Source organism: Girardinichthys multiradiatus, chromosome 4, assembly GCF_021462225.1.
Source record: "Girardinichthys multiradiatus isolate DD_20200921_A chromosome 4, DD_fGirMul_XY1, whole genome shotgun sequence".
Taxonomy (NCBI): Eukaryota; Metazoa; Chordata; class Actinopteri; order Cyprinodontiformes; family Goodeidae; genus Girardinichthys; species Girardinichthys multiradiatus.
Genome location: NC_061797.1, coordinates 26,414,126 through 26,438,040, shown reverse-complemented (window position 1 = coordinate 26,438,040; position 23,915 = coordinate 26,414,126). Strand labels below are relative to the sequence as shown.

The window sequence follows — 23,915 nt, the reverse complement described above, 5'->3', positions numbered from 1 at the left end:
CCATGCATGTTAAATTAACATCTTTCTGCAAGTTATTGCATTAAAAATTTAACAATGGGAAAGTATCTCTATAGAGAACCTTTAAACTATATTCATCTATCATCTCCTAATTATTAAACATGCTGAAAGTCTCTTGGTTTTTATTTTGAAAAGGTACGTCTCTTAAAGTGGTTGACTTAATTTAATCATTTCCTTTTTTCACGCTGTTATAACAGAAGCGATCATAGAGAGACATGTAAAGTTTACACAGTGAAACAAAGTCTTGTTGCCAGGTGCCACTGCACACTTTCAGCTTTGAGAAACGTCAGAAGTATTGCAACGAGAAAATCTCACGATTAACTGCGAGACTTTGAATCTCCAAAATTTTGTCCGGACCAAAGAGCGACATCCGATGTGGGGGGATCGCCACCCGGAGATGCTCGGGTCAAGGTAAACACCATACCCCTGATTTGCGCTGACTTTTAGGCTGCTGCAGAATGAATAAGGCGATCGGCAGGCTGACGGGAGGCTGAGTGTTTTTTCGGCGGCCAGTCTCGTTTCTTCTGGACCGAAAACAACACTCTGACAGCCTCAGACACACAGATTCACTCATGTTTTGGCTGGGAGGATGTTTTGCAGGCGCACAAGTGCAAATAAGCATTGACGGAGACATGTACACGGCACTGTCCATGCGCGGAGTTTTTGTTTGCGGACTGAGCCGCTGTGTTGTGGATGACTCCTCGATTCCATGATAGGGGCGTAATCTCCTGCGCACTTTCTAAAAAATAATATCAGGCTCAGTGATGCGCTGGAGGTAAGGCTGCTGATGCAGAGGCAGGCTGAGGATGCGGTGGTAGACACACTCTCTGCGATCTTCATGCCTGTCAGGCTTCTTGTTTTTAATCGAAGGCGCTCTAATAAAGTGCTGTCAGGGTGACACATCCATGAGGAGACGAAACAGGTTGCCAAACGTGTATTATGACAGGAGGAACATGATTGGAAATCCCAAATTCCCTCTGCTTTGCAGAGTGAATAAGATCTAAAATAACTATAGCGGTTTATTCATTGCAGATTTTCCGTTTGCTCTTGTCTGGGTATAAAGTATGGCTAAAATTGGATGGATTATGTAAAATGTTTCTTCTCTCTCCTTAGATGATGTTGCATGAAAAGTCGTTTTATCGTCGTTTTCTTTGCCTCTAAAATAAAACTAGATGCATTATTTTACTGAAACCTTAATTCTCAAATAAGTTGGGGATAAAAAACAAAACAAAAACGAGTCTATTTTAGATATACACGACAAAACCTGTGGAGTTTCGTTATTTCTAATCATTTTTATAAGCATTGAAGGTTTAATAGTGAAATTCTGATCAGTGTTTTTGTGAATCCTTTTGTAGTTCCCAATAGTCATGAAGATCATTCTCAGATTTTCTTTAGTGCATCAACACAAATTTTCCAATTATTAATGTAGGTTTTGTATTTGCTGTGAATCCCCAAAGGTCACTTAAGCCGCACCAGTAATTTTTCCATACCATAGTGAAGGTGTGAATATGGACCTAAGAGCACCTTTGCAGTTTATACACAGCTGACTGACTGCTGGCAGCAACAGGTGGGGCTAGGGGAGCTTGATACAAGAGAAAACTGAACTATCTCCAGTATCTCAATTAAATAAATTTATACTCTGTGGAAAGCTTGTTAGACCAACGTTTAGTCACAACAATGAGTTTTTGATACGCTGCTTGGTGCAGTCTGAAGGTACTGAGGTTAGACAAAAAAAATCTTCTCACCCAAAAAAGAACAATAAACCCAATAGATTAGAAAATGGTATGCCTGTCTGTTAATAACACGGTTGTGACGAACCCTTTGTGTGATTTACAGATTCCTATTCTACAAAAGGCTATTTTGTTCGTTTCAATAAAGTTTTGCATGCTTAGTTAATTATTGAGCAGATAAAATATATTTATTTTAAATCTTAAATACAATGTGGCCCCCAAGTGCTTTCAACTTGTTTTTGGCACAAAGTTTTGACACCACTGCCTTAGACGGTTTCTTGCCTGTAGCAAAGCATTTGCACTGAGTTATAACAAAAGCGACAGTCACAAGATTTCATCCAACCTCTACACAAAACACATTTTAAACTTTCATAATTCATAATGATATAACTCAATATAATGCTTTTTCTGCCCTGGTGAAAATTAAAATTAAGGACTTGTTTCTACTTTTTGTAAGAAATTGGTGTTTCCTCTTTCCCTGTAAATTTATTTGCCTAAAACACATTGGTGGAAGAAAAAAGTATTAAAACTGCACTGAAAGTAACCCTAGGTTCTGCATGACCTCATCACCTATGTGTTAATAGATGTTACAAAGACGTAGTTTGCAAGGGACAGATTGCTGCTCAGGTTTCTATTAGTGTGCCCTCTCTTGAGGTTGCGTATATCTGGTGCCTGCTTAGCAGATCAAGCGGGAGAGAGATTTTGGTGTGAAAGATAAAAGCTGTGAACGTACAGAGAAGGTGCGTGCACGGGTTAAACATGCTACGGGGCGGAGCAGGGTGAGCTGCAACCGACTAATTGTGCTTAAAAGTGGGTCTTTTGGTGCACAATGGGAAATGGGATTTCTCTGAGCTCCCCGCTGAAGAATCCGAGGCAGAAAAAGTTGTCAGATTTGTAGGTCAGGCTGTTGTGGGTTGTTGTTAGGCAGACCTACTAAGTCTATGTGGCTATATTTGATGTTGGCTGTTTTAATTGTTCTCACCCCCATTGCCTGCTTCCTTTTTTTTAACTGTCACATAATCATAAAACATTTTCTTAGTTTTATAAATATCCCTTTTCTGAGTCTCCATTTCACTCTGAGTCAATGTGAATTTTTTTTTCCTCTGGCAGCATGTTCTGTTTATTTAATCTGCAGGGTGGTGTTAAATCTTAATTGATTTTACAGTGTTAGAGGGAGTTGCACGTGTGTATCCTAGTCCCGTCTGGAGCTTATCCAAGCCTGACCCGGTTTCAGTGCTCTGCATTGAAGTGTAGTACCTCTGGGACATGCCTCCTCCTCATCATGATGAAGGGGGAGAAGGCCACAGCTCACCCACTCTCACCCGGCACAACTCAGGGCTAACATCACCTCCTAAAAGAACTGCAATATGTTACAAATTCACCCTCCTTCCTGATTGTAGGTCACTTGGTCTTTTTCCTTCCTCCATTTTGGAAGTGGCTTCCGGGGATATAATGTCCTACAAAAAAATAATTATGTTATCTCCCTAATTCCCAATTATTATGCACAAGCTTATTTAAGAAAAAGGATTAGGTTTTTCCTGTCTTTTTTGGCGTCAGCAGCAGCAGAGAGCAGAGGAATGAATCTGAACGTGACACTCGTCTTCTCCTCTGCAGAGAGGGGTCCTACACTTGGATGAACCGGGGGAGGAGAGAGCGCCGCGAGGCTGTCATGTAAGCTGTCTCCTCTGGGGGCCACCTCTCGGTTCGTGCTGCTTCCTGCCTCAGGTAGAAGCCTGTGTTTCTCCTGCCGTGGTTTCAGGGCTGCTCTCTCTCTCTTCTCTGCTCCCTCCAGCTGAGCAGGCAAAACATCCTCTGCTGCAAGCACAAAAATGGAGAAGGTAAGAGAGGTCTCTCTGGCACTGTTTCCTTTAAATATTGAACTTTTTGTTCTTTTCTGAGGCAGCAGAAGATTGTTTCAGTTTGTGCAGCAGTTTCTGAATTTGCACTAGGGGGCTTTTCTGTGTAAAGTTGACAGGGTTTGCTATTTTCTCATCTCAGAAGTCAAATGTTAGATGTTAGGAAAACCCCAGTTATCCTGGTCAAGATTAGTTGCTGTCTAAATTGATGTTTTCAGTGCTGCAGTTTTTTAATGTTTTCACAGGGAAAGATTTTAGGTTAGAATATTTTAATGGTGAAGCACATCTATTCATCTTTTGAGAGTCAAACATGTGGAAATATCATGTTAAGGGGCCTTAAGTTGAAAATTAATCAGTGGTATTCTGATGATCTTGCACAGGTTTAGTTTTGTAATGCATATTCACATATAACGACTTGTTAAAGTTTAATTTAGCCATAAGTGAGATAGCAACACAAATATATTTTCTGATACTTGCAGCTGTATGTTCTTATCATCCGGACTTGTGTTTGTGAATGTGTTTATTTTAAACACCGTAGTTTTTTTTTTCTTGCTTTCAGGTCTGCTCAGAGTGCACAGAGCCAACACTTGCACAGAGTCTCTGTACGCTGTGCAACAAGTGGCTCTGCTACCAGTGCACTGACATGCACCAGCACCAGAGAGCCTCCTCCCAGTATGCAGATTCTTTCCAGCAGCGCCAGCAGCAGAGAGCCAGTGCCGCCCAGTGTCCTGATCTGCACCAGAGAAGCTCCAGCTCACTGCCTCCTACTGGACAAGGTGGATACTTGGCTGATTTGCCATATGTGTTGTTGTGCTCTGTTTGGTGTATTTAATGTTTTAGCAGGAACCTTTTCCCCTGAATAATGTATGATGATGCCAACGGTTGCAGATCGTTCCTGAAGATCTGTGCGCCTCGTTGTACCTATCTTTAACGCATGGCCCAGATTCTGGAGGACTGGGAGGATTTCATCTTTGCTAATTTTAGTGTCTCGCTATTTAAAGCCCGTCAAGTGTGCCCTAGTGTGCCGCTTTGGTTCCAGCTTCATTTGCAGGTCGATAACTAATTGTAATGAGCACGTCCTCTGCTTCTTAATTGCGCCAAGTGAGTGTTTCTGTTTGGTTTGAGAAAACTGTGTGAATATGCTAACAGACAGGATGTGGTCAGTGAGATCAGGCTGATGCACCCAAGGTGATGCTCAGCTCTCTGCCACAAAGCTCTGTGATAATCTGCAGGCTCAGATGGGAGCGGGGTGGGGGGGTAAATGAGGTAAGCTGGCCAGCAGAGAACAGCAGGGTTTTGTTTTTTCTGCCTTTGAGTTATTGTTAGACACAGGGCCAAATGTTTCTTCACTAGCCTATTTACACGTGTGTTAGATGTATTTTGGCATATTTCATGTTTGATGGAACTTCAAAGGCCCTGCACTGACACATCGTTTATTTGCCTCCTTTGTCGCTCAACACAAGTCCCGGTTCAACCTCAACTTCCTTTAGCTTCAACCTATTTACCACACGTGTATTATTGTTTCTGTATCATAGTGCAGATGCAGACCAACTTGAACATAACATGCAATTTTGACTTGATGTAATAACTTGATAACCACCTAAGGGTCCAGCTTTAGCAGTTTATCATATTATTCATGTAAAAATAGAAGAAAACTTGGATTTTGATCATTGTTGTCATTCTTAGACAAATACAAAGTGCAACACATGAGAAAATCCAAATGTCATTGTAGCTCAAAGGAAATCGCCTCAGTCTATATCTGCAGGAGTGTTACCTGAGATAACTGATCTTCATCATATTTGACCACATTGGTTTATTTGATGTATTTCTCGAATATGTTATTATCATTCTCCTATTTGTTTTGAAATTAGAATTGTATTAATTAAAGAAATCATGAAATCTGTTAAATCATGAATTAACTAATTAACCAATTTTAGTTTAGCTAGCCTCACCTAAATAGAACCTGTTAGACAGCATAAACTATGCAAGTAGACTAAAAGATCTCAAAAAGTAACACATTAGTCTGAATTCAAAAGAAACTCAAGAACATATGAGAAACAACCACTGACATCTATCAACCATGCAGGATTCAAAAGCCATTTCTAAAGGTTTTAGAAGTCCACGGAACCAGTAAGAAGCATTTTTCTCAAACAACGAAACAAGGAACAGTTAGAAACATTCTCAGGAGTGAGATGGAAGACTTACTCTAATAAGTGAACACAGGAATTCTGCTCTCTAGCAGGAAACCCTGAAGGAGCTTATCTGACCATCAGTATCTGACTTAAAATCAAGCATGCTTGGGTTACACAGCAGGAAAAATGATGCAAAGCACATCAGCAAATCCACATCTGAATGGCTGAAAAAAAGAGAGGCCTAGTCAAAGACAGCAAGATTTTGTTTTATTTCTTTAGTTGCACATTGGGTTGCAGATTTCAAATGGGATGCTGTTTTCTCTGTACCTGTCGCAATCAAAGATTGCAACCCACATTGTCTTGTTTTTGACAGTCTTAACAAACAAGGAATCTAAAAGAAAGCAAATGTATAAATTCTTGTTTCCTAAAATTATTTTAAATCTGTATACCGTAAAATAAAAAATAAAGATTCAGGTGAATTCTCTGCAGGATGCTCGGAGGAAGCATATTAATTCAGCTCTTGTTAACTATCAGCCAGGACTGGGATGATGAATGGCGGTGTGGTGTTGACATCTTTATCAATCAGTGAATTTCTGTCTTTATTCTGAGGAGCTTTCAGCTGTCAGGGCTTCTGGCAGCGGGAGTGCATCACACAACTTAATTCATCAGGCTACTTCCCATTCTGTTGGACATTTTGCTATGAGCCTGATGTGATTTTTCTGCATGCATTTATTTCAGTATTTTTCCAATTTTGCTGGCTTTAAATGAAACTTTCTGGATCTTTAAATAGATTAAGATTAATTTTGTATTAACATTTGCGCTTTAAAGTTCTTTTTAAGTCAAGAGCACTTTGGCACAACAAATATTTGTCTCATTTTAAAGAATTTTTAAGCAGCTTTAACAACAATTCAGCATGCTGTGCTACTTCTTCTCTGGCTGTTTTGTGCTTGTTGACTGTTTCTGATGCCCCATTGTCCCTGTCCCCTCCCTCTGTGTGTATTTCAGGCCCCGGGTTGTATCCTTGCTCCTTCCTCATGTGCCACGCTCACCGACAGGAGCCCTTGGAACTTTTTTGTGAGTCATGTGACCTTTTGTGCTGCAGCAGCTGTCACCTGTCCTCCCACAAAAACCACAGGTCAGTCCTCAGTCATGTAGCACAAGGGCACAGTAGAGAAAGGGGGGCTAACCTCAGGTTAAACACTTTTTCTGAACTGAAATGCTACTTAACTGCCCTGTCATTTTTATCTCATACATCTGCATACAATACCCTTGGCCAGTTGGACGCTCATTAGCTATTCATACCTGTTTGTTTTCTGTGACGTTCGGGTGCATTTGCTATCTCCAAGGTCACATGCATAATGTGCCATCCTCAGGGAAAACACATTAAATTCTGGTTTTATTGTTGCCCTTGTGGGGAATAAATTAGTAAACTTTCTGTGTGCTTGTGATCAGGGTGGTGCAGACTGGCAAGGCCCTGCAGGATCAGCAGTGGCTGTTTGAAAACCTGATGATGCAAGTGGAAGAGAGGCGGTCTTCAGTGGAAAACAGTGCAAAACAAATAGAGGACAGGTAAATTTCAAAACACAGAGTCTTAATTAGCAAAAAATCAAAGGGGAATGTAATATGGTGTTATAATGAATTAATTATTGCCTGAAATATGGCTTTTTTGTGCATTTTAAAGGTAATGAAACCCTTATTTCCCTTTCTGTCTGTGCAGACTGCATGGAGTAAAGATTGCACACAGGAAGGCAGAGAACCAGATTAAAATGGCTAAGATGATTATGATGAATGAACTTAACAAACGAGCCAACCTATTAATAGAGCAACTGGAGGTAATTACTTTCTCGTTCTTTCCTTCTTATCATTTAGATAGCCGTGAGTGTTCATGCAGAGAATCCATAACAGTCGTGATTTAATCAGGACCAAAACAGAGCAAACAGTAGCCCATAATAATCTGCCGGTGTTTCCAAAAACGATATCTCGGGCTGCTAGATGTAATAGGAAAAGTATCTGTTGGTTATAGACCACACTGCAGCCACAACTGAGCTGGGTCTGCCAGTAAATACTCTTAACTTTCTGCGTGTTTCCTCTTATTATTTTTGCAGAAGATTTCAGAGGAGTTTCAGCAGCGTCTGGAGGACCAGCTGCAGGGGGCAATAGAGATCTGTGGCCAGCTGGAGCACATTCAGAAGTTCAACACCTGGGCCACGACCCATCACTGCAGAGGCCCGGTGCTCTTCAGCAGGGCTTCGGTGAGACAGTCAGCAGACATTCAGTGTCTTATTGTCACATACACATTCAATATGGAGTAATTTTGTAAGCAAAACAAAAATAAAGAATGAAGAAACTCCTCTGTCAAATTTTCATTCAAAGTAAAACAGTAATACTTGCAAGGGTCAGTGTGCTTGTCATAGTAACAGCAGCTCATCTGTGGGATCAGTTGCGTGTGGTGTCCTTTGGGTGCATGAAGAATCTGTGTGACCGTAAGCTGAAGAAAACTGCTGACCTTGCATTAGTGGTTTGAATTTAGCTTGGGTGCAGGAACTACAAATAGCATGTGTTAGTTGGAGCAACAAATCTGAAACATGGAGGCATTATTCTGGCACGTCTCAATAATAAAAAGGTTGGCCTCTTTTGAGATCTGCAGTTGAATGTATTAAGACTTTAAGCAAAATGTAACTAAGTTTGAAACACATCAAATCCATGTTTTTTTAACCTGAAGTTATATTCTTAATGCCAAAAAAGTAAAGTGGACAACCCTGCAATAAAGAAACAATAGGAATAACATCATCAACACAAAAATCACCTAACAAACATCCTCATAGCAAGCCATTCCTTGTCATTGGTGTTAATTTTACTTGGTGATAAACTTAATGCTTTGCATTTTTACGTTTGACTTCCATAATAACAATTTTGTGTTTGATTCATACTTGTTTGCACTGTTGATGTTCTCAACCTCATGAAATTAACGGTGCACATAGCACAACCTCTGATTATGAGCAGGTTCCTTTTTTATTTAAACGCATGGAATGGAAATCAGTAAATACATTTGCTTGGATTGCTAACAGTGGTTAGCACCACAATAATTAGTGACTTTAGGAGTGTGACACTACCAACCTTAATGCCTTTAACTTAGGTGTGAATATTATTCGAATGTTAATTTATTTTATAATTAAATTCAAAAAGTGAAACTAATCTATTATATAGATTCATACACATCTATGTACATTCATACAAATAGGGTAATATTAATCAGTTGTTGTAATTATGGTGATGATTAATTGCTTTTTAACGCAGAAATGTCAACCTACTCATAAGTATGTTCATGTACTGTGCAGTATATATACACTCAGTACTTGGTTGGGGACCCTTTTTCTTGAACTGCCTTTGGCTCTGCTGGGATGTTAAGGAAGCCCAGAATGCTTGAATTGTTGTCTTCAGCTCGTCTGCATTATTTAATCTGGTGTCTCTCGTCACAGTCGTCACAAACAATGGAAACTTCACCCTGGACCTTTGGATTCTTTGCACTTCCACTCCTCTGGACTCTGGAACATTGATTTCTAAATGATATATAAGAAGACTGGACTTCAGCAACCAGTGGAGTTTTTTCTCTTAGCGCATGAAAGATGTTTTCTTTGGTTCAGGAGTGGCTTAACTCAAGGAATGCTACAGTTGAAGCACTGAGTTCAGCTGCAGGTTATCCATGTTACTTGAGGACCTTTCCCTACCACAGTTTTTTCTTCCATTCAACTTTTCCATGCAGCACTCTGTAAACACCCAACTTCTTCTCTTCCCCTTTCTCATGTTGGGCATTTCATGGATGTAAAATAACTTTACATTTATGTTATAAATATCCTTTTTCGTTTCTCTTTGGTAAAATTCAAATGTTCTGTGAAACTGAAGGTTTTTTATAGATGTCGGATAAATCTATAAAATAGATTTATATAATATATAAAATCTGAAATAAATTACTAAAATAAATTAACTTTTAATCATATTCTCATTTACTGAAATGCATGTGCATGTTTAGATGTTTGCAAGTGTTATAAACATGTTTGTGTTGGTGTTTTAGATTTCTCTTCAGATGCAGCAGCTGCTGGAGGCGTCTCTCCAGACAGACTCTAATCCTGTCAAGATCAAGTTTAACTGGGATGCCAGTTACTGGACAAAGCAGATTTCCTCTTTTGGTAAACTCTATACTATAAAAGTAAATAGGCTGTATTAAAATGTTTTAAGGGTTTTTAAAAATGGGAAAATTTAACAACATAATATAAATACCCTCTCTGTAAAAACGTCACCTCCAGTGTTTATGTTTTGTTATTCAGTGGTATGGATGATAGACAGTATAATGTGTTTCTTTTCTGGCTTTTTCAGGTCAGCTAACTGTTGAGGGGGGAAATTGCACTTACCCTTCAGGATTGCCCTGTTCCAGTATTTTAAGGCCCCAGCCCATCGCCTGTTTGACTCTGCCCGCCATGTTTCACCGAGGCCAAGAGCCAGGCTGCGGCTATCAGGCCTGCTGCGAGCCTCAGATGTGTTGCCTCCATAGCATTCCCAGTCAGCTGGAGCTGACCAGTCTGGACAAAAGCCAGATGGATAGCACTCTGTATAACTCCAGCTGTGTTCAGCCTGCTAATTTCTCTGCTTCATTGAGCCAGAGTCAGCAGCTCCAGAGGTTTTGGGAGACAGAGAGCTCCCTGCCTTGCCCTCCTCCTACATCTCCTCTCCCAGGACCCATCCAGCTCAGCTGTAGCCAAGGATCTGCATCGCAAGAACCTCAGTCTTTAACCTATGTCTCCTGTCACAAACTTCAGAGAGAAATTGCTCCAGACAGTCACACTCACCGTAAGAGTCTGGGTCAGCGAGACAGTCACACTCACCGTAGGAGTCTGGGTCAGCGTAAGGGGAAGTTGTCTACGAGTCCAGCTCTGCAGCAAGAGGTCAGTCACAATGTGAGGGACAAAGATGTGATAAGTGAGGAGAGCTGGGAGGAGAGGTGTAGAGGGGCGAAGACCTGTACACAGACAGCGGAAGATGAAAGCAGAGAGCTTCTGGATGAGGAGCTGGAGGCAGACAGAAGGGGTCAGAGTCCGGTCCAGCAGCATCAGTTGCAGCTTCAGACTTGTTTAGCAGCACACCAGCAGAGGACCAAACCTGCTCTCACGCTCAGAGTCCATAGAGATGGCAAGGTGAGAGACCCTCTAATACTAGAGCATACAGGAAAGAATTTTATGTAATTACAAAAATCATACAATTGGTTTACACCTTATGCACTACACAGCTGTTTTAAAAAAGTCCCAATAAAAGTCAAATTAAAGTGATTATAAGCACTAAGTGTAAAATCAGTAGTATAAATATAACTATTCGGAGTTCAAATAAATTCCCCTGAATGTCACATTATAACCACAAACTTCATTGTATTTTATCAAAAAGCACCAGATAATTTAAAATTGGAAGAAAAGGGATACATGGTTTTCACACGTAATATTAAAGTAATATTTGAAATGTGTTCATTTGTATGCAGCCCCTTTTAATCTGATACCCCTAAATAAAATCTAATGCAACAGATTGCCTTCATAATACACCTAATGTATAAATAAGAGTCCACCTGCATGTAATATAATTTCAGTAGAAACACAGCTGCTCCGTAAAGGCCTCTGAAGTTTGACACAGAAAGTTAGAGAACAAACGTCATCATGAAGACCAGGGGGCATAGGAAGTCAGGGATTGCGTCATTGGTAGGCTGAAAGGCAGTATCCCAATCTTGGAATATTTCAAGAAGCACTGTTCAATCTGTCGCCCAGCAACAGAAAAAAAATGGCAAAATTGCAAACCTACCCAGACATTGTCATCCACCTAAACTAACAGGCCAGGCAAGGAGAGTATTAATCAGAAAAGCTAAGAGGCACTACTAACTGTAGGGAAGCACTGGTGATTCACAGCTCAGGTTGGAGAACTTGTTGACCATTGTTCATTAGAAATCTGTTGTTCATGGAAGAATTGCAACAAAGGAAGAAAAATGAAAAGCATAAGAAGTCTGTTAGCAGTTTGCCACAAGTTGTATATATGAGACACAGCAAATATCTGAATGAAGGTGCTGGGGTCACATAAGTTAAAATGTTACTCTTTGGCGTCCAACATTGCCACCAAACGAGCATCCCCACTGGAGGTACCCAAGGTTTGGGTATTGTTAACTTCAGCAGGACCAGTGAAACTAGTCGAGTTGATGGGACGTGGATATGGCTAAAAACAACGAAATCCTAGAAGAAAACCTGTTAAAGGGTGCACAGATTTGAGACTTGAGTGAACGTTCAGCTTCCAGCAAGACAACCCAAAACATACAGCCAGAGCCATGGGCCAGTTTTCCAGATCAAATCATTTTCATGTGTTAGAAAGGCATAGTTAAAGCCCAAACCTAAATAGGATTGTGAATCTAAAGCAAGACATGGAAAATTGATTTTCACAGATGCTGTCTATCCAATCTAAATGAGCTTGAGCAATTTTGAAAAATGAAATCAACAACAATTTCATGACATAAAATCCCAATAAAATAAAGTAAAAAGTTTGAAGATTTTTGCAAAGCACCGTGACAACAAGCAAGTTAGCCTAATAAATATGTATGGTGAAGAGAAACACGTTTTATATTATATTATATTATATTATATTATATTATATTACCTAATTCTGGTTGGAAAAAACTTCATAACATGAGGCAAAGCTGCAGATTTATGATTGTCATCGAAGACATCAAAGTACAGTGTGTTGTGGGATTTTTTTTCATTTTGTGCGTTTTTGCGCCTCTGTCTTCTCGTTTTTGTTTCACACGTGGTTCTGGCTAGGAGTTAAAAGCTCAGAAAAACATTTAGGCTCAGTCTCAGATGGTAAACCACAGAAAACCGTTTATACGCATCTCTCAAAAACCACCACTGATTGGTCAAGCCCATTTCCTCTAAAAGCACAGATGTTCAGAGGCCATGCAGACAACCAAAGAAAGAAATCACTGGGGCAACAAAGCTCAATAAAGAAAGCATTACTGGCAAAATTTTAAGGCTGCAAGAAAATTTGAGAAATATGGTTAAAAACGTAAATGAGGTAGCTGTTAATATGAGGCAGCTTTCAGCCGAAGCTCACAGTTTATTTTAAAGAACTGAGTTCTGAAAGTTGACAGCTTGCCTATTAACAGATGGCACAACAGAAAGCTGCTCTTGCTTTTTAAGAAGAAATGATGCGACAACAAAGAGCTGCACTGACAATTAAAATAATGCATCTTAAAATTGCAGGATTGCACTCATCATCATCATAGTCACGTTTAATGCCAGAGGTGCTAGCAGCCGCATAATCACCTCTCTCTCTAAGATACATGGTTATGAGCACAAAGACACGTGTTATTTTTACGTTTTTCGACTCGCTGCATCTGAAAATGATATAAAACCACTTGGGCTCGCTCATTTATGTACTTAACCTATCAGTAATGAGCCACTGTGGGAATAGTGGGAGCTGCCAGTTTGGTTTTAGCCCCGGTTCGTACCAAGATGAATTCCTGCTCCCCAGCTTCCAAAGAGAAGGATTAGAGTATTTTTTCCTCCACAGTTTGAATCCTGCATCCTGCTCCCAGGGGTGTAGATCAGGTAAGTGTTTTAATCGCATGATACTTGGAAGCGTGTGCTCAGTTTAACTCCGGCCTAAATATGTATGATGGTGCACTAAAAAAAAAAAAAGGAAAAAAGCTGCTGCTAAAGCATTTGCCAGATTTCCTCCTCACATTATCTGAGACAGAGCTGAGGGGTTTAAAGAAAATCTGTGCATTAGTTAAACTGTAATGCTAGACAGAGTGGTAATAAGTGCTCTGCAGGTCTGGTCTGATCAAAGAGCAGCATTAAACCTGCTGCTAAATTTGCATTTTATAATTAGTGTGGTAACCAAATCTTTCATTGCCAGTATAAAAACACTAATTCATGCAGGGTGTTTGTAAAGACTGAGTTGTTTTTTCCCAAATAGGTTCTCAGCGGTGTTTTATCCATTTGTGCACAACACACATCCCACCCTTTTTCCTTTCAGCTGCTAATGGCTTGAACAGGTGCATCTCTGTATCTGATTTAACTTGAAATTCTATTCTCTGTTTCCAACAGAGGTCCACGTCCCTGGAGCTGTCTGCCAGAGCCTACGAGCGTGCCTCGGATGTGCAGAGCAGCAGGCTCAGCCCCAATTCAGTGTGCACAACGAGGAAGAGGCGCTCACGGAGCATCCCAACCGAGCTGGTGGCACCATCCTCCAGCCCCTACACCGAAAGGCCTGCTGCTGGATGCATGAACAGCCGGGAGGCAGTAGTTGCGAAGAAGGTGACCCCTGCATGAAAAACACTCAGTTACTGCTTTAGCTTAGCAGAGAAACAGTCAGACAGTACATCAACAACGCAAAAATCACTAACATAGAACAAGTTTAGTTTCAATTGTATTACATTTATACACCAGCATACATGTTCTGTTGTCATGAAGTCTCACTCTATCCCTTTGTAACATTTTTTAACATAATAGAAAGTGAATAAATATGATGCAGGAGAGGTAGAATGGAGGGAGTGACTGCATGACTGATGTGCACGGAGAGCCTGCCTGTCTTCCTGTTTTAGGCTAATTCAGTCTCAAATGACACAACTCAATTCTGCGGCATGGTGGGTAATACAGGTTCCAGATCTGACTGACCTGAAGCCAGTCAGAAGGAGAAGTGAATTGTTAATTTAAGAAAAGGGAGGTTGAATTCCTGCTTTTTGAAGTAGAAACAAAAAAAATTCAATCTTACTTGACTTTTGTTCAGTCAAAAGCACACACACAAACCACATAAGGTCTGAAGTTCAAATGAATTCTGTTTAGATGTTTTTTCTTTAGCTACAAATGGCAATTTCTGGAGAGAAGGATGAGCTGGACAAAGAAATGTGAAACCATATTGGTTTCCCATTGAGGCTTCATAGATATTATTAAAAAATACAATTCATTGATCAGGTGGAAATTTGGTCTTTATTAATTAATAATGAGTGGCTTTATATATTGACATGTGAGAAGATGACAGTTGACGTGTGTGAGGTGAACTCCAGCATTGTTAGGGACACATTGTTGTCTGTTTTTGTTACTTCTAAAATAAGTAACTGCAGGAAATATGTCGATGCATCTGTTAATACAACTATCAAGGTTCTCATATGTATTTATTTGTTGCAAAGAGGATAATCGCTTGACTTTGTTTTATCCTTTTTAGTAATTTTCTAAAGTTGTGGCTGGATTTCTCGTGCATTGTTTTGTTTGTGGTAGGACATGGCCAGATTTACCAGTCATTTAATTTAATTTTGATCCAGGTCAAGTATGGAACCCTTCCCCTTGGTGAAACAATACCACTGCACAAGGTTTATTCAAGCTTTGAATCAGAACAGTATCCATCAAGAAGAAACAGTTGACTTTGATATCACCTGTGAGATTCACTGAGATCAACTTGTCTCATGGTTACAGATTGTTGTTCATTGTTGTTTTGGTGGTATTGCTTCAACATTATTTAGCTGGCATACATGCTGAAAACATGGCCTATTGTGACTCTAAGCAAACAAGGTGTAAAAAGTGCACTAAAATGGTGCGAGCACTGTAAACAATTCAGTTTAGACTGTAGAGCAAGTCCTCTGTAAGAGGCAGCAATGTATTGTTGGGAACTCCTGGCTGACAGCCATGGTATCTGCTTCGCATTTCAATCATTTTATATGGACAATGTAAGTTAACCGCATTTATGGTTAGAAATCAAAACTTAACTAGACTTCACTGAGCTGAGCACCACAGAGCAAGCAACAGAACTTGGTGTTATCACAGGCTAGGGACTGAACTTTCAATAAGTAAGCCTACTACTACCTAAAAAACATTGTCAGAAGAAAGGGTTTCTTAGTAGGGTACAAAAAAACAGGCAGGTGCAGCTCATCCAAAATTCTGCTGCCAGAGTCCTGACCAACACCAGGAAAAAGGTGTCATATCACCCCAGTCCTTAAAGTTGTCAGATGATTTTGATGCAGCACATACTGTTTTTAAACTCTCTTCCTTTGTTTTCATGTAGGCACTTTAAATTATGCTGTGTATGAATGGTGCTATACAAGTAACTTACCTTGCCTTTTCAAAAACATTAAAAGTAACATACAAGCTGACTTAATATCTATTCCGATGTTATTTGCATTTAAAAAGCAACAGAAAAGCTGACTTTCTATCAGAGAACCTTGTAACTTGGCTTAAGAAGCTCTTTGTATTGTTTTCAGTATGATATCATGGATCTAAAACAAAGGAGAGCTTCAGATGGAGGACTTTGTATCGTCAATGAAACTGTCTCAACCCAAACCAAAGGACTCTCTCCTTTGCTTCCCTATAAGACCGAACCAGGTGCTGAATTGTATCTTTATGCATTGGTACTTTCATGAAGTTTATAAAAACATTTTAAACTGTAAAAACTGAGTGCATGCCTATCTTTGACTCTCTACAGATCACCCAACTGCTTTTGTATATGAAGAGATTGATTTTGAAGCCAAGGAGAAGCACAGACAGCCAAGAAACAGCTTTAGCAGGTGCGTAATGTCTCTCTTTGGATATCCAGTACATAGCACAACAACAAAGTTTTGTTTTTCATTATCCATACTCTGCTTCCCTGTGAAGTGATGGGGAGTCTCAGAAGGACTCTGGGAGGTCCAGGGTCCCAGTGGTTTGCTTAGAGCGTCTCAAAATACTCGTGTCGCAGCTTCCCCCAAATGGACGAAGACAAAGCGACCCTTTGCCTGCCAGCGAGACAGACAAGAGTGAAGGCCTTCCCCATCACAGTACATGGCACACAGTAATGCAACACGTACGTCTCACTTGTTTAATGCCAGAAGGCAGGTAATAACACATTATATATATATATATATATATATATATATATATATATATATATATATATATGTCAGAATGCATCAAAATAAAATTTTTGATCGTAAGTGGCAGTTTTTTTATATTTTTGTTGTGTTCTTTGACCCAACTCTCTCTGTATTTGGAGGCTGTTGTATGAAAAGTGAGGTCTCATGTTGAATGTTAGAGAAACAGTTTCTTTTTTTCTCCTCTAGGGAGCGATCTCAATCTTATCTATAACAATAACGAATTAAGTCTGAGGAACAATGTACAATGTTTGTGACACCTTTCAGAAGTAAAATACCTTGGTGTCATTTTAGATTCTCATTTAAGATCTGACAAGAATGTCAGAAGAAGTGTGTTTTTTCAACGCGTTTCAATTACAGTGTTACCGCTTGAAAACAAGCAACACTCACACTAGCCAACCACTGAGGATGATAAATAACCGGGCAATTACGATCTTAGACATAAAACCAATCAGATCAAGTCACTGTCTCTAAGAAAGTGGATAGGATGATCTTTAAATATGGGGCTAATTTTCTCAAACTTCAAACTTATTTTTAAATGCTTCAATGGGCAGACCTCTTAAATTCCTATTGAACTGATGGTTTCACTTAGAGCTGCTGGTTCTGTAACTTGTGGAGGATCCAGTGAGAACTGTAAGGCGGCTTACATAAAGCTTCTCTTGGACAAACAGCCTTCTCTGCATGAGGGGTCAACATGTTGAATTTCTCACTTTCAGAGCTAAAACCAGACTCTGACTTCTTTTTAGATTAGAATTGAAAAAACCTCTTAAACAATGTATAAAACTCAGACACTCATGTTGCTGTTAGCTTGTGTATCACTTAGTAAATACTACTGGTTTCCAAGACTGGAACTGGTGCTCAGTTATGTTTTGATTACTGTCGTTCTCAGATGAAAGCTACAGATACAGATTAAACGTTTTTTGTGCTAATTTTGAGCTTTATACGCAGAAATTTTCAGCTTTGAACCAGCTGAAGTTTACTGTTTCTTTTTGTTTTCAATCTGCCTTTGCAGTGAAGCTGAGCAGCTTCTGGTAACTTTGTTTCCCATTACAGTTGTGTAATATCGTTGCAGTAATTATCTAAGCTAAGTCTCCACCACAAAATAAATACAGATAAATAAAATTAAACTATTTGCTATACTTATATTTTTATATTTCAGGTGTTATGCAAACTGAACACATTCAAACAAGTAAAAAATGGCAGATTCATAAATGCTGATATCTTAAATATCTGGAATAAGGTATGTCTGTGTTGGTAATAATGCAAATATGTGCTAACCTGTTTTGAAAAATCGTAATAAAGCTTATTTTGTGACCATAGGGAAAAGCTGGGGGGTCTGACACCAGAAGGACCACCTGCTCACTCACAGAGCGACCCACTCGCAGCCCGTCTGCCACCTATACTGACACCTGTGACTTTAGCAACAACAACAGCGGGACGCCCAGCTCCCACACAGCAACCGTACTTCATACTGACTCCACGTATGTGCCAGAAAGTCACTCTGCGCTCGATCTGGACTCTGACTCAGATCCCAGGTCCTCAAGTTTGGACGTCATCTGTTATCCGACTGATCCAGACCCCCTGCTAAACTTAGATGGGTCACTGGATTCTGATCCAAATGCAGCATCTTCCTCCGAGGTTGCCTCCGAGTTTGAGCTTGTTGCTGGAAGGGAATCGGCAGGGTCAGGTGAGATTAGACAATATGGGGATTCAGAACCAAGCCTTGAGTATGAGGCGGAGCCAGACACGGGTGCAGGAGCAGGGTCAGACAACGGTCAGGGGTTGGATGCTGACGCAGAATCAGGGGATGCTGAAACACAGTCTGACACCCAGCCTGAAAATGATCCCAGTTTTCAGGCTGAAACTGACTCTGACGCTATACCCAGTCAGCCTCCAGATTCTCAGGGCTCCGTGGAGTCCGATCTTGACTTGGAGTCTGAACCTGAACCGACAACTGATGACCCACAGCCGCTTCGTTCTGACCTGGAGGAGGAACCGCAGATGAGTCCAGGTCCGAGGCAACTTTTGATTGCAAACCCTGCAGCTCAAAGGGACACAGAGGACAGTCAGACAGAGCAGGACGTGGATGGAATGGAGAGTGAGGACTTCTGTGCGGTCTGTCTGATTGGAGGGGAGCTGCTGTGCTGTGATCGATGTCCAAAGGTCTTCCACCTGTCTTGTCATGTCCCGCCTCTGCTGAGCTTCCCCACGTAAGCTTCTTATGTATACACTCAACATCTCTGAAGTCCTCTTGACCGTTTTTTGTAGCGGGTATAACAATCTTAACCTGTGTTTTACCTTGTTCAGAGGGGACTGGGTGTGCAGCATTTGCAGAGATGTTTTGCAGCCTGAAGTTGAATATGACTGTGAGAATGAGAGATCATCTGGAGCAAACACTGCACATGGACTGTCTGCCTGCGATCAAAGAGTATGATTTTCTCTCAGCTGCAGGATTCAGATCAATAGCTCACAGTCTCTGTCTTGCTTAAAGATTTTTCTCTTTTAATTCCTAATATTTTTAATGTTTTGTTTGACTGCAGACATGCGAGCGACTGGCTCTTTTGATTCTCAGCAACATCTTGAGTGCTCCTTTCCAAGAACCCGTCAGCCCACTTGTAAGTAATCATCATGTTCATACAACCAAGTTACAATCAAGGACATATTCATCTTTCATCATGGTTGTAGGCACACAGACATGCCCTCATGAGGTTTTATCAGGGCTCTGGATACACAAGCACACTTTAATTGCTGCTGTTTATGGAGCTCGGAGGTTCCCCCCCGTGGATTTTTTCTTTGTTATTGTAAACAAAGCTTTTTTCATTTCCGGCTTTCCTCATCAAATTGCAGTGAATACATCCTTAGGGCCTAACATCGCACATGGACTGTCTGCCTGCGATGAGCAGTACTCTTTTATGGCCAAAGTTTTTGCATAAATTATGGAGTAATTAATGTGAGTTAATACAAAATATTTCTTTCAAATTATGATTTGATCTGTTAAGGGAAAAAAGCTAACTAACATGGTCCTATGTCAAAAAGTAACTGCCCCCTAAACTCAGTAACAGGTTGTGCAACCTGTGACTGGTAAATTGAATGGCTTTTGTTTACCTTTCCAGCTTCCTGCAACAGGTAGCTGTGCTGCAGCAATTAGAATAGCTTGAACAAAAACCAGAACATTAAATTGAACTTGATATAAGCTGTTAGTTTTTTTTTTTATTTACAGTATGACAAAATTCAGTTCCTTACTTCCACTTCTGCAAATTTAACTGTGTTGCTGGCAACCACCAAAGTGTTAGCTACATACATACCCCAACTTCCTGTGCTAAATTTTCAGATGTCTGATTTGCATTACGTTTTTGGCAAGTATGTTTTAAACAACCTGAAGCAGATTTCTAACAGAATATAACAGAACACAATGCAAATCAAGGAGGAAATGCAATGAAAGATTTAAAGTTGTTACTTTTTGGTGGTTTCACGAGTTTAGTGGACAATGCAAAGGTCCTAAACCTGACTGCTTTTCCTCCAGGCACGTCATTACTACCAGATCATCAAGAGGCCAATGGATCTGTCTGTGATCAGAGCTAAACTCAGTAAGGGGAGTCCCAGACATTACAGCTCCCCGGACCAGTTTGTTGCAGATGTCTATCTCATGTTCCGCAACTGTGCTAAGTTCAATTATGTGAGTTAAAACATTTTTCACCCACATGGATCTATTTTGAGTCTCATATATCTGTGCTAACCAAAGCTGACATGACTGAAAGGGCCTTTTTTTAACTCCAATTACAGCCCGACTCGGAGGTGGCACAAGCAGGCCGCAGCCTCGAGGCATTCTTCACGTCAAAGCTGAAAGAAGTTTTCCCAGGTAGAGATTTCCCGATGGCTGAGGTAGACTCTGACAGCGATGAGTACGACGAGGCCTGCAGGGCCACCGATGGCAGCTTCCTCTGGCCAGAAAGGAGGGAGCAGTGTTACAGGAAGAGGAAGAGAAGGCAGTCGCTCAAGTCGAGGAGGCATCACTTCTAACTGGATGGTGATCGGAAATAAAATGTGCTTACAAAAAGGTTTTATTATAATTCGACAATTTTTAGGTGACAGGCTATGGGGTGACAAGAGAGATTTTATTCTCTGATTCATCTTTAGTTGACCAATGTTGTGGCTTGTTGTAAAATGTCAGTGCTGCCATCTGATGGCAGCTGAATATATTCTCTTTAGTTATTTTCCCTGCTGGCAGCTAATCAAAGGAGATGAACATGTAAAAAAGTAGTTTTGGTGGCAGAGTGTACGCAACAAAGTTTATGAAGTTCCTCTTGTAGCCATAACCATGTTCAGTTTATCACTGTAAGAGCTTCTTTATCATATCACATATTAACCCTCTGATGCACTGTATTGCTTACTGCTTTATCTATTTACATATAGACTTGTAATCATGCACGCTTTCTGCTTTATGCTGTATTGTGCAGACAGGATGGTGTAGCTGGATGTTTTTGGAACTTTATAATACATGGACTTACATTTTTTTTTAAAGTGACATGGTTCTCAGTATAAACAGAAATGTTAAAATGTTAATGCTGGTAAATTCTGTAATGTTTTTACACATATATGTTTGGCATATTATACATGTTTTCCTGCATAGAAACAAATCTGCTGTTGTTTCCAGTTACAAAAAGAAATATCTTTGGTTTCTTCTTGACATAATTTGGGTTTTGGAGTGTCATTTAAATGGCAGCTGAAAATCATCTCTTATTTTGTATTTTTAAACAGAGAGAAATGGAGGGTGTGACTGTGAGCACTGTACCTTCTGGTAAAGCTATAGGATAAGAAATATATTGACATAGGATTTTATGTGTTAAACAATAAAAAATGAGTTTTACATTGAATCATAAATATGTAGAACAAGATTCATCCATGCTCTACAAAGACTTTCCAATTTCAATAACTCAGACTGAGTAAGAAAGTATGCTACAGATATTATTCATGGCTCTAAAAATGTCAGTGTTCTTTGTACAACCAATGCTGTTTGAAAGGAAATATGTAAATTCATAACACCTCAAATCATTTCCTGTTTACAAATACTTTATGCTACTGCAGCTCAAACTCAACATCGCCTAACTTTTATCCGCTCCATAGACGAATGTACAATATATGTCATTAAATGTAGTATTTCCTTTTGTTTTGAGGATGACTGACCAACTTTACGAACTGTCTCTGTTTGAGTTTGTTACTTTCCTTATTTTTTCACTGTAAAGGCTTAAAATAAACACATGCACAATATACTAACTTGTTGAAATAATGTTGACCCATTAAAAGTGTCATAATTTCAATTCAATTCAGTTTTATTTATATAGCACCAATTCATAACACATGTCGTCTCAAGGCAAAGTCACTTACAAAGTCAATTCAGTCAAATCATACAGATAATAATTTAACTTAAATGTCAGCCCATGGGACAATGGGATATTTGAAAACTGTTACTTTAATACTCTCAGCAGTCTTAAGTAACTTTAAATAAAAACATTTTTTTCTCTTTGTAGGGCAGTATTTCCTAAAAAGGGAACTACAGAGACAACACAAAAACTTTTGTAGCCTAAATATTTTGTATATGGTTGCATTTTATATCCTCCCGTTTTTCCAAAGATACTTTAAACCTTTCTAAGGGATTAGGCTTTATGGTTTAATGCTCCCATGGGAGTGTCATCAAGACTAACTTATAACAGCTATTAACAGTACAAGGTTGTCAGAGATTAATTTTGAGCAGCTACAGGATCGGCACCTGTTTGAATACCCAAGTGCAGATCTATTGGTCAAAGTACTTTAATAATAATTAAAACTGAAAAACTTACAGTTGTGAGGCACACGGAGAACAGGACGTACAGCATGGGCAGGACAACATGAGACTGATGAAGTAATGGAGTATGAGGAAGTAACTGAAGAATCGGGCAGGGAACAATGAGAAATCAGGAGCTGAAATACTGAGGAAGGGTGGAGGATGACAATAGGCTACAGGAGAGTCAATCAGGTGACAATGAAGAACAGCTGAGGCAGATTGAAAGCAGGGACCTGATGAAGGCAGACTAATTAACCAGAAAGGAAATAAATAGAGATAAAAATAAATCCAGGAGAATATCTAGGATCTCTCTGTATATAAACTGGATGTTGCTTTTTTTTTTGCATAGTGCTTTGAGATGACATTTGTTGTCAATCAGCTCTACATAAATCAACAGAATTAAATGGAACTCAATTAAATTACTAAATCAAGAAGATTAGAGCGTCTAGAAACATAATTTGACAAATACAAATTGCTAATTCCCCGCGTGTAAACATGCCATGACCCAAACACCCATTTCTCTTAGTTGCTATTCAAAATGGGAAAGATATGAAAACATGATGCCATTTTCCAGCGGTCAGTGGGTGAGCAGCAGTGTACACCCTGGACAAGTTGCCAGTCCATCACAGAGACCCAGATGACAGACAACCATAGACACACACATACTCTTTCTTCAGGTTAATTTAAAAATATTTTTTTTGGACTATGTCAGGAATCTGGAGTACCTGGAGAGAACCCATAGAGGCACAGGAAGAATGTGCAGCTCCATACAGAAAGATCCCAGGCAGGGATTTACCCAGAACATTCTTTTAATTTAAGAAAGGAAGAGGTAAGAAATTATGTTTTGTTTTGTTTCAGAAAAGAGTAATGTAATGTGTAATATGAGAAAAATGCCATTATTTTGGGAAACTATAGCTTAATGTTTTGAGAAAAAGGTTTTATTTTTGCTGAAGGGTTTATTGTTTTCCGCATAACGAAATCTTGAAGTTTGCAGGAGAGCAGACAGCCTAGATGAAAGTTCAAGAGTAGGTTTCCAGTACATGTGCAATCATCATGTGTATTGTTCTTTTAAAGTATTTCTAAGCTGCTTCCATATGATACAGTGATGAAAATCCTTCTGTAAACCGTTTGGCTTAGATGCATTTGAAATAGATTATTTCCTTTAAATCGGTTTTAGTTTGTCTGGAATTAAGCTACAAGATCTTTTGTTTCCTAAAGAGACAAGTGTTTTTGGTGACACAGAGCATCCTACATTAATCAGGTGCTGGAATATCTTGTATCAAAAAAGCTCTCATGTACAAAGGATTTTCTGGCAGAAATGTCTGAATGGTAAATTTACTGCTGGCACTTTTCTAGTCATACTGACCACTCAAAGTGCTTTAAACTAGAGCCACATTCACTCTTCCTACTCAGATGTACACTCATCCAGATAAACAG

The 23,915-nt window shown here is 39.7% G+C and overlaps 1 protein-coding gene across 3 annotated transcripts; it reads left to right on the top strand.

Annotated features, from left to right (window-relative positions):
* Nucleotides 1–324: 324 nt before the first annotated feature.
* trim66 (tripartite motif containing 66) lies at nt 325–21,931 on the top strand. 3 transcript variants are annotated; one of them, XM_047364012.1, is made up of 20 exons: nt 393–429; nt 3,363–3,419; nt 3,541–3,586; nt 4,164–4,380; nt 6,742–6,871; nt 7,189–7,305; nt 7,454–7,568; nt 7,842–7,988; nt 9,809–9,923; nt 10,111–10,925; nt 13,866–14,075; nt 16,013–16,133; nt 16,234–16,315; nt 16,404–16,590; nt 17,817–17,897; nt 17,978–18,867; nt 18,965–19,085; nt 19,198–19,272; nt 20,181–20,333; nt 20,441–21,931. In XM_047364012.1, the coding sequence occupies exons 3-20, from the start codon at nt 3,578–3,580 to the stop codon at nt 20,675–20,677; spliced, it is 3,822 nt and encodes a 1,273-aa protein (XP_047219968.1). In that variant the 5' UTR covers nt 393–429; nt 3,363–3,419; nt 3,541–3,577; the 3' UTR covers nt 20,678–21,931. The 3 variants fall into 3 exon arrangements, with proteins under 3 accessions (XP_047219967.1, XP_047219969.1, XP_047219968.1); XM_047364011.1 differs by having other exon boundaries at nt 325–429; nt 3,363–3,586; XM_047364013.1 differs by lacking the exon at nt 17,817–17,897 and having other exon boundaries at nt 325–429; nt 3,363–3,586.
* Nucleotides 21,932–23,915: the final 1,984 nt, after the last annotated feature.

Coding starts and splice junctions, on each gene's coding strand:
- trim66 (XM_047364011.1), top strand. Junction 18,868..18,964: donor CCTCTGCTGAGCTTCCCCAC/GTAAGCTTCTTA, acceptor TACCTTGTTCAG/AGGGGACTGGGTGTGCAGCA. Junction 19,086..19,197: donor TGTCTGCCTGCGATCAAAGA/GTATGATTTTCT, acceptor GTTTGACTGCAG/ACATGCGAGCGACTGGCTCT.